At 38.4% G+C, this 18,792-nt stretch overlaps 1 protein-coding gene across 1 annotated transcript in view; it reads right to left on the bottom strand.

The window, feature by feature from the left end:
• Positions 1-284: 284 nt before the first annotated feature.
• Positions 285-18,792, bottom strand: part of LOC124776820 (TATA box-binding protein-like 1) — a 43,238-nt gene continuing 24,730 nt past the window's right edge. The window contains exons 3-5 of the mRNA XM_047251975.1: positions 10,483-10,733; positions 10,186-10,280; positions 285-1,594 (exon numbers count right to left, since the gene is read on the bottom strand). Of these exons, the coding sequence (XP_047107931.1) occupies positions 1,359-1,594; positions 10,186-10,280; positions 10,483-10,733 (582 nt within the window). The 3' untranslated portion in view covers positions 285-1,358. The remainder of the gene's footprint in view (positions 1,595-10,185; positions 10,281-10,482; positions 10,734-18,792) is intronic.

Genomic DNA, 18,792 nt, shown 5'->3' with positions numbered 1-18,792 from the left:
TACTACTACTACTGCTACTACTACTACTACTAGTAGTAGTAGTACCTGTTACATGTTCTAGTGAGAGTGAATCCCACCCGATTCAATTTTGTTACATCACATTCCTACCTGCTGTATCACATTGCAACAAGAAGTAGCTTCAGGACCCCTAATGCATCTCTGACCAACAGAGAAAGTCGAATAAACCACAGCACATTTCACCCATACACAGTCACCTGTGGAACTTCTGTTACATATACAAGCTTGCACCAAGGAAAATTGGGATTTAATAACTCCAACTGAAATTACAGCATATATTGATATATTATTAAGTAACTGGTGAACAAATACAAAAATTCACTAAATGACTAATAGTGAAGACATTCACAAATGCGGTGGAACAAAAACCACTTCGGTTATGGTTTAGCAGTAGCAGCTGTATCACAAACTCTTCAATATCATCCTGTTTCTTACTGTCTGAAGTAAAATATGTAACAAAAAACTCTTGTTAAATAACAATTAAAATGAAAACACTTAACACCACGAACACACACAATAGTTTGTTTATATTTGGAATACATCACTGGCACTGGTTAACACAGAAACAGGCAGTCACATTTATTGCAGTTACCAATGCATTGAATGAAATCGCTTCTTCCTTATCGTACACGTCAATCTGAAGTCTAAAACAAAATTTCAGTCACAAATTACTTTATAAAATGAATCTTAATAATAGATTGTATTTTCTTTGTACAAGGGTTGATTACATGTTTTGCACACTATTGCCTCATTCAAAACTGTACAGAAGCAATTTATTTCAACATGAGTAATACATCTTTTGTTCACAAACAACACTATAAACACTTTCTGCAAAATGTAAATAATTTTTGTTCCCACTTATTTTTTAACTGCAGTCATCTTTTGTGACTCAGAATGCCATAAACTACTCTTAACTTACAAATGATAAACACTTGCATGAGTAAAGTTTACAAATGTGCATTCTGCAAAAAACTTATGCAAGTTTATTTATAAAGGTGATTTCTTTAACATGCAATGTAAATAAATAACATTATGATGTGATGAGACTGCAAAAAAAAAATGCGGTCATAAATAATGAGTATTATAGCAAGCACATTCAAGGCATTCTAACACTGTGCAAGTAAATTAAAAGTAACAATATACATGAAAATGTTACTTCTCATTTCATTTTTGAAAATGCTCTGGACACTTACTGCTCATAATTCAAATCACATGCACTTTATACAATCATGTATTTCCTACAAACACACTTCAGTCTGCAGCACAAGTCTTTCCATGATATGAGTTTACACAATCAGTTTTCCACACTTTCCTCAATAACACTCCACAAATTTGGAAGTTCAATCCCAGCTTTTTTCACTGTCATAATTTTCATCATCATCCTCCGTGTCCATCAAGGGGTCCTCAAAACCATCTGGTTCTTCAATCTCTATGTGCGTGTAACTGCGTTTCCGTTTCTGTCCTCTGCGCTTCCACTCCATTGCAAGTAAATCTTCTTTTGTACGCTCCTTACGAAATTCATAGACTAGAGGAAAAATACGCTCTATGGCTGCCTGAACATCAGCAACACTTGGTGCTACAAAAAACAAAGACAGAAGATCTTACTGGATTTGTACTATTCTTTAATAACAATGTACAGACAATTGTGTACACACACACACACACACACACACACACACACACACACAAAGTATTTACATTCTCCAACTTTTCTACTACATTTATATTACTCTTGTTCATGGAATTTGAAATATATTTTTAAAATTATACACACATTTTATGCCTTCATTTAAGCAACAATACGGAAGTGAGACACTTCTCAGGTAACTGTAACTGAATCACTCGTCACTGAAGGAAGCCACAAAGTCAAATTGACAAATTCGTTTTGCATTCTGAGAAGAAAGATGCATGTTTTGGCGTTGAAAGGAACCATGTCCTGGCAGCACCTGTGCCGTTACCACAACTGTCAGGTTAGTAACTGTATGTTTGAAGGCAGCAGTAGCTGACAGACATGCAGCAACAGGAAAGTAACCACTGTTGTGTCATTTACAAGTTCCTAACCACGAGCGAATTTTATTGTATCATCTGCGTGTTTTAACAGTTTAGTTTCTTGAGTTTCTGCATTTAAATTTAATATCCAATAGCTACAATTGAAGCGTTTCCATTTGCATCGGAAAGTAAATTGATTTTGTGACATAGTACAAGTTCCTAATCAGGGGCAAATTATTTAGTTTCACCTGAGTGCTAGTTAGGTTTTCGAATATCTGCGTATTACTAGACACAGTGTGTGTGTTTCCGTCAGGGTCTAGAGTAGTGTTGTACAGCATGTGCTCATAGCCCGTTTATCTGCATAGGTTAGTTTTCCATGGTCTTTAGTATGGACAGGGACTGCGATTGTTGTGTGCGGATGCTAGCAGAGTTGGTGACACTTCGCTCTCAGCTTCAGGCCATGATGGCTTCGGTTACACAGCTTGAGGCTGCAGTGGATTAGCACCACTGTTGTGGGCCGGCTGTGGTGATCCAACGGACGTCCAGCACGTCAGAGTCCTCCGATCTGTCCTCACTGGTGGCCAACCCAGTTACTGCTCACACTGAGGCTGACCCTTCACCTGTGGTCGAGTGCGAGGTCGCCCTGGTGCGAAGCAGGCGGCAAAAGACTTCTCAGGCGGCCGCATGTAAGGCCTCTCCGGTTTGTCTGACAAACAGGTTCCAGATGCTGTCTCTGGCTGACACTGCCATTGAGCCAGATGCTGTTGCCTGACCTGTGTCGGAGGAAACCACTCAGCCTACAAGATCTGGGCAATTGTAGATGGTGGGATTATTGATAGTTGGGAGCTCCAATGTTAGGCGCATTATGGGGCCCCTTAGGGAATTAGCTGACAAGAAGGGTAAGAAAGCCAATTTGCACGCCATGTGGGTAACAGGTGGAGTCGTTCCAGACGTGGAAAGGGTCCTCATGGATGCCATGAAGAGTACAGGGTGCAGCCAACTGCAGCTGGTTGCTCACGTCGGTACCAATACGTGGAAAGGGTCCTCATGGATGCCATGAAGAGTACAGGGTGCAGCCAACTGCAGCTGGTTGCTCACGTCGGTACCAATAATGTGTGTAACTTTTGATCAGAAGAGATTCTCTCTGGATTCGAGTGGCTAACAGAGGTGGTAAAGGCTGCCAGTCCTGCTTTCAAGATGAAAGCAGAGCTGACCATTTGCAGCATAGTCGACAGGACCGATTGTGGACCTCTGGTACAGAGCTGAGTGGTCTGAATCAGAGGCTCAGACGGTTCTGCGACCATGTAGGCTGCAGATTCCTCGACTTGTGCCAAAGAGTGGTTGGGTTTCAGGTTCCGCTGAATAGGTCAGGTGTCCACTATATGCAGAAGGCGGCTACACGGGTAGCAGGGGCTGTGTGGCGTGGACTGGGAGGTTTTTTAGGATAGAGGGTCTCGGGAAAACACAAGAAGGGCTTCAGTCACAAAGGGTGCAGGCTGAACACAGGAAGAACATAGATACAGGAACCATTGGTATAACATTTGTAAACTGTTGTAGTGGTGATGGGAAAGTACCAGAGCTCCAAGCACTAATAGAAAGCACTGATGCTCAAATCGTTATAGGCACTGAAAGCTGGCTAAAGCCAGATATAAGCTCAACCGAAATTTTTGCGAAGAACCTAAAGGTGTTCCGAAAGGATAGGCTAAACGTGGTTGGCAGTGGCATGTTTGCTGCTGTCAGAAGTAGTTTATCTTGTCATGAAATTTAAGTAGATACTTCCTGCGAGTTGGTATGGGCAGAGGTCACTCTTGGCACCTGGAATAAAATAATAATTGGAATCTTTTACCGACTTCCCAGTTCAGATGATACAGTTATCCAAATAAGAGTGGCGCGTTTCGTCACAGGGTTATTTGGTAACTGTGATAGCGTTACGGAGATGTTTAACAAACTCAAGTGGCAGACTCTGCAAGAGAGGCGCTCTGCATCGCGGTGTAGCTTGCTCGCCAGGTTTCGAGAGGGTGCGTTTCTGGATGAGGTATCGAATATATTGCTTCCCCCTACTTATACCTCCCGAGGAGATCACGAATGTAAAATTAGAGAGATTAGAGCGCACAAGGAGGCTTTCAGACAGTCGTTCTTCCCGCGAACCATACGCGACGAACAGGAAAGGCAGGTAATGACAGTGGCATGTAAAGTGCCCTCCGCCACACACCGTTGGGTGGCTTGCGGAGTATAAATGTACATGTAGATGTTGCTGAAAGGTTCAAAGAAAACTTGAGCTATTTCAAACACGTACTCGACTCATACAATAATAGTTGGTGGTGACGAATTTAACCTTGATATGTTGGTGAAAATACGTGTGTAACTCTGGAGGTACGCATAAAGTATCATCCGAAATTGTGCTAAAGACAGTCTCCAAAAATTATTTCGAGCAGTTAGCTCATGAGCCTATGCGAATAGTAAATGGTTGTGAAAACACACTTGACTTCTTAGCAACAAATAATCCTGAGTTAATAACGAGCACCAAAACCGATTCAGGGATTAGTGAACACAGAGTTGACGTAGCAAGATTGAATATTGTAATCCCCAAATCCTCAAAAAATAAGTGAAAAATATACCTATTCAAAAAAGCAGATAAAAATTCACTTGATGCCTTCCTTACAGAATCTCCACTCATTCCAAATTAATCAAATAAGTGTAGACCAGATGTGGCTTAAATTCAAAGAAATAGTATCAGCAGCAGTTGAGTTTTATACCGAATAAATTAACAAATGACAGAGCTCATCCTCCTTGGCACACAAAACGGATTAGAACACTGTTGCAAAAACTACAAAACAAACATGCCAAATGTTTGTTTTGCACAGGTCACACCAATATTCAACAAAGGAGGTAGGAGTAATCCACTAAATTACAGGCCCATATTGTTAACGTTGATATGCAGCAGGATTTTGGAACATATATTGTGTTCAAAAATTACGAATTACCTCAAAGAAAATGGTCTATTGACACACAGTCAACATGGGTTTAGAAAATAACGTTCCTGTGAAACACAACTAGCTCTTTATTCACATGAAGTGTTGAGTGCTATTGGCAAAGGATTTCAGATCGATTCCATATTTCTGGATTTTCGGAAGGCTTTTGACATTGTACCACACACGCGGCTTGTAGTGCTTATGGAATATCATCTCAGATACGTGACTATTTGTGATTTCCTGTCAGAGGGGTCACAGTTCGTAGTAATTGACGGAAAGTCTTGGAGTACAACAGAAGTCATTTCCGGCGTTCCCCAAGGTAGTGTTCTAGGCCCTTTGTTGTTCCTCATCTATATAAACGATTCTGGAGACAATCTGAGCAGCTGTCTTCGGTTGTTTGCAGATGACTCTGTCATTTATCAACTGACCAAGTCATCAGAAGATCAAAACAAACTGCAAAACGATTTCGAAAAAATATCTGAATGGTGCGAAAAGTGGCAGTTGACCCTACACAACGAAAACTGTGAGGACATTCACAAGAGTGCTAAAAGGAACTCAAACTTCGGTTACATGATAAATTAGTCTAATCTAAAAGCTGTAAACTTAACTAAATACCTAGGTACTACAATTACGAACAACTTAAATTGGAAGGAACACACAGAAAATGTTGTGCGGCAGGATAACCAAACACTGTGCTTTATTGGAGTATACTTACAAAATGTAACAGACCTACTAAGGAGACTGCCTACACTATTCTCGTCTGTCCTCTTTTAGAATACTACTGTGTGGTGTGGGATCCTTACCAGATAGGAGTGACGGAGTACATAGAAAAAGTTCAAAGAAAGGCAGCACGTTTTGTATTATCGCGAAATATGGGAGAGAATGTCACAGAAATGATACAGGATTTGCGCTGGAAATCATTAAAAGAAAGGCTTTTTCATTGCAACGGAATCTTCTCACGAAATTCCAATCATCAACTTTCTCCTCCAAATGCAAAAATATTTTGTTGACACTGACCTACATAGGGAGGAACGATCACCATGATAAAATAAGGGAAATTAGAGCTCGTACAGAAAGATATAGGTGTTCATTCTTTCTGTGCACTATACGAGATTGGAATAATAGAGAATTGGGAAGGTGGTTCGATGAACTCTCTGCCAGGCACTTTAATGTGATTTGCAGAGCATCCATGTAGATGTAGAAGAAAATTAGTACTGCAGTTAGTGTATTTCAATACAGAACGTCTATCAGTGCCAACCAACCTATGCAGAGAGCACTGTTATATTTCAGATGTTAAGACTGGCACATTCTTTCTGTTTTTTTAGATGGACACTGAGTGCTGTTGCTGACAATATATGCTATATGGTGGTTGTGCTGTGCATATTATCAAGCTATGCTATATGGTGGTTGTGCTGTGCATATTATCAAGCTATGCAGGACAGGTAGTTCCGCAGAGAAGTATTGGACTGCCCTGCAGGTATGGTGGAAATTATCATTTTTACCTAAATATTATCTGTTCAACCATTCCACTTCCACAAAAAGGATTGGGACGATTACTGATTACCTAACGGGTGCCTAACAAAGATTTTACCTATGTAACTGTAACTCACTCTCTCTCTCTGCGCGCGCGCGTGCGTGTGCGTGTTTTTCAGGTGCAATCACAGCTTCATTAAACTGCAAGAAGAATAGAGGTTGGAGATATTTAGTGCTTTCTATGATTGTGGATCCAAAAATGAATAGGATACCCACCTAACGAGACTGATTGAATGGCATCTCATTAAATGGTGAAGACCAAGGGCTGTTAATCAAGGAGGAGATTGATCAAAAGTGGAATGTGAATCTGATACTTATTTTGTAACTGGACATCAGAATCATCTGCATGTCTGTAGGCATGTGTTCACTAGTTAACATCAAGTAACACAGAAGTTTGTATTCAGGATTGCTAAGCTGCTGGCTGAAGGCGAAATCCCAATGGGCAAGAGGATTCAATAAGATGCATGCTACTATGTCACGTGAAATCTGCGCTGAAATCCGGGACCACATTCTCAAGTTTCCTATCAAAATATCTCGTTATGGGGGTTAAGCAGTAAATTACTTGGATACAAGACCCAACCTTAAAAAAGGTACGATTTATTTTGAGAAAAACAGCCAAATCTTGAAGTAAAATATGCCTTTTATGTTAATTATTTCAATGAGAACTTTGGCTACAGATTTGGCAGGCCCCAAACATTTGTGCAGTCTCTGAAAAGAACTTCAAGTCAAAATGAAGTCTGCACTTATCACAAAATGTTAAATTAGCAGGAGCAAGTGAGGTAAGTATTCACAAGTGCGTAAGTCTCAAATTTTATTTCTCAATGAAACCACACTCAGAATCCTGCCAGTCCAATGATGCAGTCTGCATTGCCTTTCATTACATGCAAGATTTACCTCTATCTTATATAACTGTTCAGGAAATATTCTACCAAAGGCAGCTAGGGGAAGATGTATTTACTATGCATGACCTGCAAGACAACAGGTATCATGACAGCCAGCCCACAAAAGGGGCCAATGAGACGTGCACATTCGTACTGGACTATCTCACCAACAAGATTAAACCATCCACAAAGAAACTTCACTTTACTCACATGTGTGTCCACACCAAAATAGGAATCTTTCATTTATTTGTTTCTGCATGGGTTTGGTCCACGATAAACGATTTTGGGGGGAAGGGGCATTTCTGTTAAGAGGCCATTCCTTCCGTGATAGGTATTCTGGTGTATTCAAGAAAATAAATTAGGTGTTGCGACAGAGTCTACACTCCGAAAGAATAACTGTACAATCATTGCTAATGTAAAAAGGTATGGTGCAATAAAGATGGTGGAAGGAACTGGGATCACTGATATGCATGCAAGGTGGCCTAAGCATTATGGGAAAACAAGTAAGTGATGAATCAACAGCAAAGGACGTTCCTAGAAGCTTGAAGGTGCTGTTTGCTCTTGTGTTGTTCTCCAACTTCCTGTATTCTCCAGATCATTCTGGCAAGAGTGGTTGCTCGTCCCTTCATTGGGAGTATAGTCCATCACACATTCCATTTGTCCCAGCATGGACCAAGAAATGGCCCTCTTATGAACCTGTAGAGGAAGGCCTATGAGGCAGGATGAATAGCAATCAGATCAACAAAACAGGAAGATCCCAAGATGGTTCATCATTATGTCACGCCTTCTGAGGCGAGTACTAGAATGGACGTCAGTGAAAATGCATTACCTGCCTTTTTCAACAGTATGACTTGATTTAATAACTTGTCTTTTTTTTCTTCAGTATCTGTTGACTATAGCACAGCTCTTAACAGTGGGGTTGTATAAAAATACCACATAAGAAAATAAACAATGCCATGTGCTGTACGAAGAAAATAATATTCATTCCATTTATGTTACCTTTTATTTTCATGCCTGCATGTGCATAAACTCATTTAGAAATAAAGGAAATAAACCAAAAATGATAACATTATTGCTCACTTACAAATTTTGTTTGTTCCATGTTGAAAGGAATTATGTATAGTTACGTATTTTGTCAGTAAAAGTGTTAGTAACCTACAGAACAATGCTATTCTGGCTTTATTATAGTGGTTGGTGTGCGTGTGGGTGCGCACTTTACACATACAAACAATTATGTCTCATATTGCATTACAAGTGCAGAAAAACATTTTTTCTTTCTCAAAACTTTAAAAATTGGACTTCTTGCTTTTATACAATGAACAATTCCATTGTAAAAATTTAAATAGCGAAAAGGTTAGGGCAAGCATTTGCTACATTCTTGTTGAACGTTGCTGCAGTGTGCTTGACCGATGTTCAGAAAATACCTGAACTAGAAACCACTGTTCCAAATTCATGGTTGTTGGTCATACTGTAATGGACTGAGATTCCATGCATTCGGCAATCTCTACAGGGCATAAAAGACGGAAAAATGAAGTTGCCCTCTGACTGAGGAGTAAGGCCAGAAGTGCAAGAGGAAAGTGTGAAAAACCTTATGTTTTTCACGAAATAACCCACAGCACAATTATCAATTCGAAGTATCATCTTAATCGCCACATGTCTAGACAGAAGATGTGACTGGGAAGTCATTCAGACGGCAGATGATATGTCTGTTCAACTTCACACCACAGCACTCGTTTGTTACAGGATTTAGAGAAGATTTTAACAAGTTTAGAGCTCTGGATTGTAACAAGAAAATAAGAAAAATCAACATCATCCCATTGTCAGACACCAAATCTTTGTACACCTCCATCCTCCCTATAACAAAAGAGAAGTACAGTGATTTGATGTCCCTGTTCTAGTCAATTCTTTCCACACTAGGAAGTGACTATCTGACATTTTACAAAAACCTATGATATTCAGGAGATCCAGAAGGATGTGATACAACATCTGAAGATGCAGTGAACAACTTCTGACAATGACCAGTTTCCTTTGTGGTACGTTTCAAGGTGGAAAGTGAATGAATAACAGTGGATTCCAGAAGATTCGACATTGCAATGTATGATTAAAACAGTTCTTGTATATTTCAACATTACTGTATATTGCTTTGCGAACAAATATGTTTATGACATAGCAGTTGGTTCATTTAGGAAATCACAAGCGCGTAAGGTGCCACCTGGATCAGTGCAACAAGTAATTATCTCCGTTTTTAGTAAAAATAAACCAATTTTGAAAGTAAAATCACATAAAATCAAACTAAATAAGTGCATCAGATCAGAATTATTTCAAACATTTTGTGTACGATGAAGTTATAAAATTCCAAGACATTTCCAAACGCGTTTCTTTCAGCAACTATTTCAAGTTATCTAGTTGACAATATGGCCATGAACAGTCCACAATTTTATGCCTTGAATTCCGCGTGCAATTTTTACTGCCTTTGACACATCAAGAATGAAGTAAAAATTTAAAAAATAAATCCCACAGAAATGTACATTTTCAAGTTATGTAAAGTACACAAATTTATGTAAGCCAAGAAACAGATGAAATAATTTGAGGTGGATTCACACAAATTATTGTGAAGAATATTGCCATTTCCAGTTTTCAAAACAAAGAGCGCAATACATTATGTAGAAAGTGTGTTGCAAATAACATACAATCAACATGTGTTTGTCATTTTTTTAAGCAACAATTCCCCAAAACAGAAAAATCACAAACTATATGAGTACAAAGTACATTAGTAATGGAGAAGCACTCACCTGTTACTGTGATGCTACCAGTCGAAAATATTTTGAGTGTTGCTTTTGGCTGTTTAAGCTTATATGTAACACCTGGATGAAGCTCAGGTTCATAACTGTAACGCAAATATGATAAATTTAAATAAAAAATGGGATACTAAGCATATAATGTAAGTTTATCCAACAACTTAGGATGGTCACATTTGCAACTAGGATTTATGAAATCTTGTAGTTTTTTTGTGTCTTATGAGATACAAAAGTATTATGTAGATCTAGAAAATGCGTAATAAAGGCAATGACTTTATAACGATTACTTACTCAGCAGTCTCTTTGTAGCGTTCAGAAAATGCTGTTATTTTAATAGCAAATGGCATGGAACATGTGCCTAGCACATTTACTACCCTAAAATTGTTGAACCTAGTGTTGAAACCAAGTTTCTGTAAGCATCTTGCAAAACGTCTTGCTGCAATTTTTGCTTGTTCTTCACTTGTTGCCCCAGTGCAAGTTATTTTACCAGAAGACCACATGGATGCAGTTGTGTATGGCTTCCTAAGTTTCATGGTTATCATCTGGAAAAAGAAATCCTAAATTTAGAGGTTGACAAAGCAACCAATATCATTATGTCAAGCTGTACCATGGAGGTCCCAGAAGTATTAAAACTAAGACAAAGTGCATAAAAGTATGAAGCAACAGTGAATTACTCTCAGCATATTCAACTCTCAAAGCCTATCACCTCTCTTTTGGTACAGTTTGGCGTATTGCTTTCCTTTCTTTCTTTCTTCACTGCCCTGCCTATTCAATATTTATCAGAATTCTACATCTTTTCTACCAACTGTAAAACACACTGCTGATATTGTGGTGTACATTTCTAATATTCCTTGGAGGTTAAAATTATTGATTCATCATTAACTTTCAATCTTTTTGCTTCATTTTCCTCTTCTTACAATATTTCAATAGAGGGCAATGCCAAATTATGGTTTCCCACCTAAATAAACCTCTCAATTTTATCCACAGTGCACAAAACTACAACAATCTATTGTTCATATTAGGGTGGATGTGAATGTCCTAATCCAGTTGCTAAACCGTAAAAGGAATGTTGAGGAAGTGTCCTTCCTATGTACTTCACAGATCTATTATCAGCCAAAATAGTCAGTAAAAAGGACTGTCACTCAGACATATTCACAGAATAGCAATATTTCATTAACAGTCCTCGAACGTGAAGCCTTTGAAAGACTGATTATTTCACAGAGCAGATACCACACAGTAGCAGAAAGTTGTGTGGTGGTGGAGGAAATAACTGTCAATCAAGCGATGCACATGGGTAATGTTGTTGTCAGAGGAAGTTGCTGTTCAATGTTCACTAGCAATTAAGAGCCTGGGAGGGGGAATGGCATAGGCTTTAGAGTAAATGTAATTCTGACGAGTATGTAATACACAACTTGCATTTTCTCACTGAAAGCTGGAAGAGGCTGCTCAACCAAATCAGACATCAAGTGTACAAAAATATGGTTATCTTGCAACATTTTGGTGTACTCAACATATAGGAAGAACACCAGAGCATGAAGTTCAGTTGGATTAAAGAGTACTGTTGGTTCAACTGTAAGGGCTTAGAGATAAAGGTTTTCAGGCAATTTTGCATATCTATTTGAAATGCACAAATATAGTCACTATGGCAGATGTGGCAAGTAGTGAAAGTCCTACATTAATAATTAGGAGTAAGAGAGACCACTCACTGAATAGCAGAAGCAACTAGGTGTCAACAGACACATGTAAATGAAAAAAAATGAAGCTTTGCCAGCTTTTTGAAGACATTTTTTTGAAAAGGGCACGCACAGCTTTTGAAAAGGGCACACACAGCTTTTCAAAAGCGCACATACACACGTACCCGCATTGTGCGTAGGCGTACAGGTTGTGTGCGTGTGTATGAGTGCACGTGCGCACACTCTCTAAAGCATCAAAGAATATCTTCCAATGGCTAGCAATGATTAGTGGGTATTACTAAGGGGTGTGTCCATCCTTTGCCTTTATAACAGCTTGAACTCTGCCGGGAACAGTTTCAGCGAGAAGTCAGAAAATCAGCAGAGGAACAGTAGCCCATTTTTTTCTCAAGAACTGAAACTAGAGAATGTAGTGATGCTATACACTGGAGTCTGGAGTGAAGCTGACATTCTAACTCATCCCAGAGGTGTTCCATTAGGTTCAGATCGGGACTGGGCAGACCAGTCCATGCAGGAATGTTATGGTCCAAAATCTACTGCCTCACAGATGCTGCTTTATGTTGGGTGCACTGTCACACAGATACAAATCATCATTGTCTCCAAACTTCCTGTACTATACACAGTACACAATGCTGTAAAATGGGTTCATATCCTTCTGCATTTAGCATTTTTAATAAGGTAATCACAGCCTAACCATAAAAAATATCCCATACCATGACACCACCTCATCCGTACTTCACTGCTGATACCACATGATGGCAGGTGACTTTGTCCAAGTATTTGACAAACTGTGTGGCTTATGAGGGGCTGCTCAACCATTGTACACCATTCTTCTTGACTCCCTTTGTGGAGTCATAACTTGGATACCCACGAGTGATTCATTCCACTGTTTCACGCCTTTTGCTACAACTGACTGCCACACTTGACAAGTCCTCCCCTGTCAGCACATGAAGTCTGCAGTTTCTTTTCCACCTTTACTTCACAATCACGCCTCTAGTTAACTTGGACAGCTTTAGAAGGGTTGAAATTTCCCTGGTGGAAACAGCTCTCAATTGACATCGAATGACCAGTCCTCAGTCAAAGTCATTGAGCTCTCCTGACTGACCCATTCTGCTGTTCTTGCTTCTCGACTGACAACACAATATTCCCCACCTTTTATACTGACAGGCTCATCTCTGTTGATATATAGTGGTCACGATATATAGTTGTCAATTCTGCATTACTTAGGATTGTCCAGGTACTTTTGATCCAATAATGTGTATTTCAATGTCTCTTATCTTCTGGAGGTCAGTCTTTTTAGTGAACAGTCATCTCCATCTAGTCCAAAGTTAAAAAACTTTTCTACTAGTTATCCAGTGTCCAACCAAACGAAATCATTTTCCTTTCTCATTAACATTATTTCCTGTTCACCAGTAACATTCATCTTTACTGGACAATGAACATTTATGTTCTAGGGCTACAAGAATCAAGCGACATTCTTAAGTAAACCTTTTCAGGCATCACTCAGTGTTCTTGAAGAGTTCAATGACTGTCACTGTCTTGTCTACTTATTATATTTATAAATATTTTCATTAACTGGACTGGTGGTTAAGCTGACCACAAAATTTCCCTGAGCCCTTCATTTAGCAGATAAATTTTGTCTCTTTCCTCAATCTGTTACACCATCTACACACAATAACGGCAATTTGTCTGTGGCTGCTCATTTCAGAAGAAACAATACCTCCCTATTAACTTTGCACATGTAGCAAAATATCTATCTAAATATTGGTTTGCTGCACAAATACAGGGCTACCAGAATCCCTTCAGTTACCCCAATAGCCAATTATACAATGTATTTGTCAGCCATCTCCAAAAAGGATAAACCAACTAAAGAAACAAAAGAATTACTTTGTTATGCAACAACTCTGGGCTGGAGTTCATTAGGCCATTTTTCTTCTAGTGTTAAGATTTTCTGAAGTTCAATTTTGAAATGAAGCACACACTGCACTAGCCTATCACCAACCTGATGTCTAATCTGTTGCATGGTTCATGTCCTCCCCTAATAACAGTACCTGTGGCAACCCCCATTAAAAGTAAAACATGAAAGTGAGAGAATTATGAGATCACATGCCACATACCCACTGAGGAACAGATATTTAGTTTTCTATGTTAGTACGACAACTACTAAACTTACAGTGAAAGATGGGTGTGAAGTATATTAATAACACTATCATACACTGCTTTACTTCCAGTACAGCACATCAGAATTTCACAAATAGCCTTTTTTGTAAAAAAAAAAAGTAAGCACAGTTTCCACTCCACCATACATCTGACCAAAAATTACACAACTCTTTTCCATTTGTCTACTGTTCACACCCAAACTCCAGCCATTGCTAGCATCTTGCTATGGGTGTATAATTTTAGTAGTTGCTGCTTTTCATAGTGACTTTTTGTAACACCCCCTCTTTAGAATTTGTAGTTTCTCACTCTGAATTGTCCTCTGTTTTACAATTACTCCACTTTTAAACTTTTGTTTCATTGGTATATTTAGTATTGTCAGTGGATTATTGCATCCACTGAATCATGGTCCTGGGTGACCATGTAACTTTGTTCAGGTTGCACAACTTTCAAACTTATATGAAACAAATGTAACCAGTACAAAATGAAGAGTAGTGCTATTTTCTGTACCCTACCTAGTTCATACCTGCAGCATCATTGTATTATCTGATATAATAATCTGCGAATTTTTTCAGTTCATGCGGTCAATGAACCAGCATTTCTATAATACAGTACAATGATGACTGTTTCATGTAATTTCAAATGTGCTCTGATAACCAATCATCATAAATATGTGCGAGCTAATGCAAAAACTGAATACCACACAAGAACAGATCTGAAAAGAACAAATCTGAACTCAATAAAACTGCTATTCAGTGAAATGAAATTAAAACTGTATTATATGTGGCACTGTACCTTTTAAACATTGTAAGTTCTGCTCATTTTTATGCTTCCATACTACATTCTTTGTCTTCCTGCTACTATGAGCACAAACATATGGAAATATCGGCGACATATTATATCAATGTGAATGTTAGAGGCTTAAAAGGTTCTCTTGTTTTTAAATAAATCTTTTTATATGTAGGTAATAATCATCTCAAATATTTTATTCTTCCTTCAGAGTTACAGCCCAACAATTTAACAATAAGGCAATATTCTCCTAAAATACTTGTGTATACAGTTGCGATAATTTTTGTATATACTGTGCTATGCACATAGATCCACCATGTAAAATGAAGTTCAAATCCCATTAACACAAGAAAAGAAAGGAATACCATATTCAAATATATTATTACTATCATTATACAGTTTCAAATTTTGTTTTCTAACGAAATTATTAGTTACTAATATGCGCCAGGAAAGACCCTGTAGCACATCAAGGGGCGGTAAAACAAAGGAAGAAACCAAAGCAATGCAGAAAAACAGAAGAAAAAGTTCAATAATAATACTATGAAAGATAGAAATGTTCGTCCTACAACCTTTGGAGGGAACTGCAGTCACACAACAAACTTTTAACAATAATTGAATTTTATGATACTGAGTTTGCTACTGCTTCAGACTAACATTAAAGGGGTATCAGTTTATTAGCAAACACACTAAACGATTTATATAGGTGGCATCACTCAATGACTCCTTCAGTTTCAAAATAAAATTTAGCTAGCAGCACTGACAATGCTGCATATCACTTAATACTTTCTAGTCGCACCCCTGCAGAGTTTTATCAGTACCATTTACACGAAAACAATGTGCTGCAATTGTTTTAACTGTTGTCCTTGCTATTTACACAGTTAAACTTGCATTATAGGATGGCAGTAGTATTTACCAAATATTTGTAATACGAGTGTTTCCTAAGAGTATATTACAAGAATACACTGAATGTCTATCCCCACACAACTACTCATCTCAGAATAAGAATCACACACTCAGCACGTTTCTGTTGTAAGAAGATAGAAGGTTTTACCCTGCAACAGGGATTTTAACATTATATAAGGGAAACAGCACAGATTGTTTATTGTGCATGATGTCACAAAGGTGACTCTTACAAGTTTGAAACCAGGCAAAAATCTCAAGTATTGGAAGAGAAGGGAAGGTGTCATTTTCTTAACGGCACTTTCTCACATTCTGATTTTGGTAACACCAGAAAAGGTTGTATTACAGCTTCTACACACACATGATTGATAAGTCACAATTGCCATCTGGGCCTCCAATGTGATCCACTGACTGCACCACTAGAAAAACTAGCTGCTCCGCCAGGAAAGGTTCCAACCAAGTCAAGTATATGAGAGACGTTGAAAACTGATGTTATCTGTCTGACAAACACCTACTTTTCTATGAAGAAATTTTAAAGTGGCCTGCAAAGAACTACAACCTAAGGCAACGACTGAATGGACTGTCAAATGGATTATTGTTGTAGAACAACACATTAGTACTGTGCAATGTAGAACTGTATGCATAATATTGTATGTAACCAAGATAAAGTAAATAGAACAGAGTGCGTAATTTCAATAACTTTTACTTTTTTTAAGGCATCAGTTCCCAGCTTTCAACGATTAATTATATGGTCAAAATGAAACACTAGAAATCCAGTCTCTTGTCTGACAATCACACTTGCATCATAACTACAACACTGCCAATGGAGATGTCCGTAGACAGTTGTTATACAAATTAAACAGTTTTCCTCAATTTCTCATAAATGTATGTCAGTTAACTTAAGCACTTTTCAAAGTTTATGATTCAATAAAGATCTCAACATTACAAAATACACATACTAAAGTTAAAGAAGGAGGTTACATTCGGTAAATGATTTTAAAAATGCCCTGTAACACAAGTGTTTGCTTACTATGATCCTACATAGAGTATGCCAAAGAACATGCTGCTCTTCAAGCAGTTGTCTGCCACAGGTCATTTCCATTTTCAAAACGTGTCATCAAACACACACACACACACACACACACACACACACACTCTATACGCCTATATCTCTGAAATCGGGCTATTGAATTATTTTAGAACATGTTTTATGCTCCTGTATCGCGATCTTTCTGAGGGACTGGAAATCTCCTCTGTAGAAATGAACTTTTGTTCCATAAAAAGAAGAAGAAGATCATGTAACTTTCAGTTTGCTCATTTGTCAACAAGACTCATAAGACAGCAGATATCAGCACCCAGACTAATGCTGTGTTCAACTTTTGGAAAGTTTTGTTGAAGATCAATATTATCACTTAATGAACAAAATACAAGTGTATGGAATATCAGACAGCTTTGTGATTGGACTGAAGAATTCTGACAAAATAGAACACAGCATATCAGTCTTAATAGAAATATTCTGATGTAACAGCAGCTTTGGAAGCTCTACGAGGCCATTTGTGGATTACACAATTGTGTATAAACGAATCTCAACACTACAAAATTGTAGCGAAAAGCAAGGAGCCCTGTAGAGGACTGACAGGTGCAGATGGCAGTTGACCCTGATCATAAACAAGTGTAACATATTGGCGTAAATAGAAGACCCATTATTGTATTATTTTAAGACTGCTGAACAATTAATGTTAGCAGTCACATACATTAAATACATAGGTGTACATATAGAGTGATTTGAAGTGGAACAATCACATAAAACAAATAGCATGAGAGGCAGATGCAAACAGATCCATTGGGATAGTACTAGAAGTGGAGTCCACCCATGAGGAAGGAATCTTGCAACCATTTGTTACACCCATTGCTTATCTGTCTGGAACTTTTACCAGGCAGAAATGACAGGGGACACAGAAGATGCAGAGAGTATCTTATCACAGGTTCATTTAGCATCTGCAAGTGCCTCTTTAAGATGACCAGGATCTAGTGGTAGATGCTACAAGAGAGGCATTGTGCATTATGGTGTGGGTTACTGTTAAAATCGGGGAGTGTACATTCCTCGATGGGTCAACCAATGTAGTGCTTTCTCCTCTGTATGTATCACAGAAGACCTCAAAAGTAACGTTAGAGAGATTTGAGCTCACACAGGGGTTTAACAATAATCTTTTTTTCCTGTGCATCAGTCAAGATGAACAGGAAAAAGGGGGAAGTGACAGTGATACATGAAGCTGCCTCCAACACAGAGACCATAAAGTGGCTTGTGGATTACGGATGTAGAACAGCCAATACATACTGACAAAAAATGGGTTTGTCCACAGCACTACTCAAGAGCCAAGTCACAGTGTGCACTACCGTCACTTTTTTTTATGTGGAAGTAAATTAGACAAACTGGGGCTACTCTAGTCATAATACTTTGTTACTAACTATAGATCTCTTATTTTCCTCCCCTTATTAGTTTCATCAATGAATTATTCAATACACAGATTTACCTAATCTTCTAACATGACCTACCTTAGCTGCAAAGTTATCTAATAACCTTAGTAAATGCAAAAATTGTTAAGAACTAGCTGGAGGGAGGACAGGGGTACAATGAGTTGGTGGGAATGCTTTTTGGAGACTAATATCATATGATACAGGAGGCATTTTTTGGGCTACCTTTCTTAACAGTGGATGAATGAGGTTGCTGTCTAGGATGAGTTCTGGTTCTGCTACCATCAGTAGTGAATTTAAAATAAATATTCCACTTTTTGTTTGCAACATTGTTTCCCTACGCTGTCATTTGCTTTGCTGTTCCTAGTCTTGCAATCTCCCCCTCCCATCTGTCTAAAAACTATGTGAGGTATAAAATCTCTACTTGCGGCCTCATCTTGAATGATAGCAAGAGGCTAACAAATGTATGCTGTGTGACCTGCCTAATGGTGGCATGTGAACACCTCATTTACAGTTTCACAGAAAGCATGTTCAAATGTAAATGTGACAAAAGGAGACTGTGGTTTAAACAAGATTAAGTAATGTAAAC

The sequence above is a fragment of the Schistocerca piceifrons genome, chromosome 2, assembly GCF_021461385.2.
Source record: "Schistocerca piceifrons isolate TAMUIC-IGC-003096 chromosome 2, iqSchPice1.1, whole genome shotgun sequence".
NCBI classification, from domain to species: Eukaryota; Metazoa; Arthropoda; class Insecta; order Orthoptera; family Acrididae; genus Schistocerca; species Schistocerca piceifrons.
The sequence above is the reverse complement of the archived record's forward strand: the minus strand, read 5'-3'. Positions and strand labels throughout refer to the sequence as shown.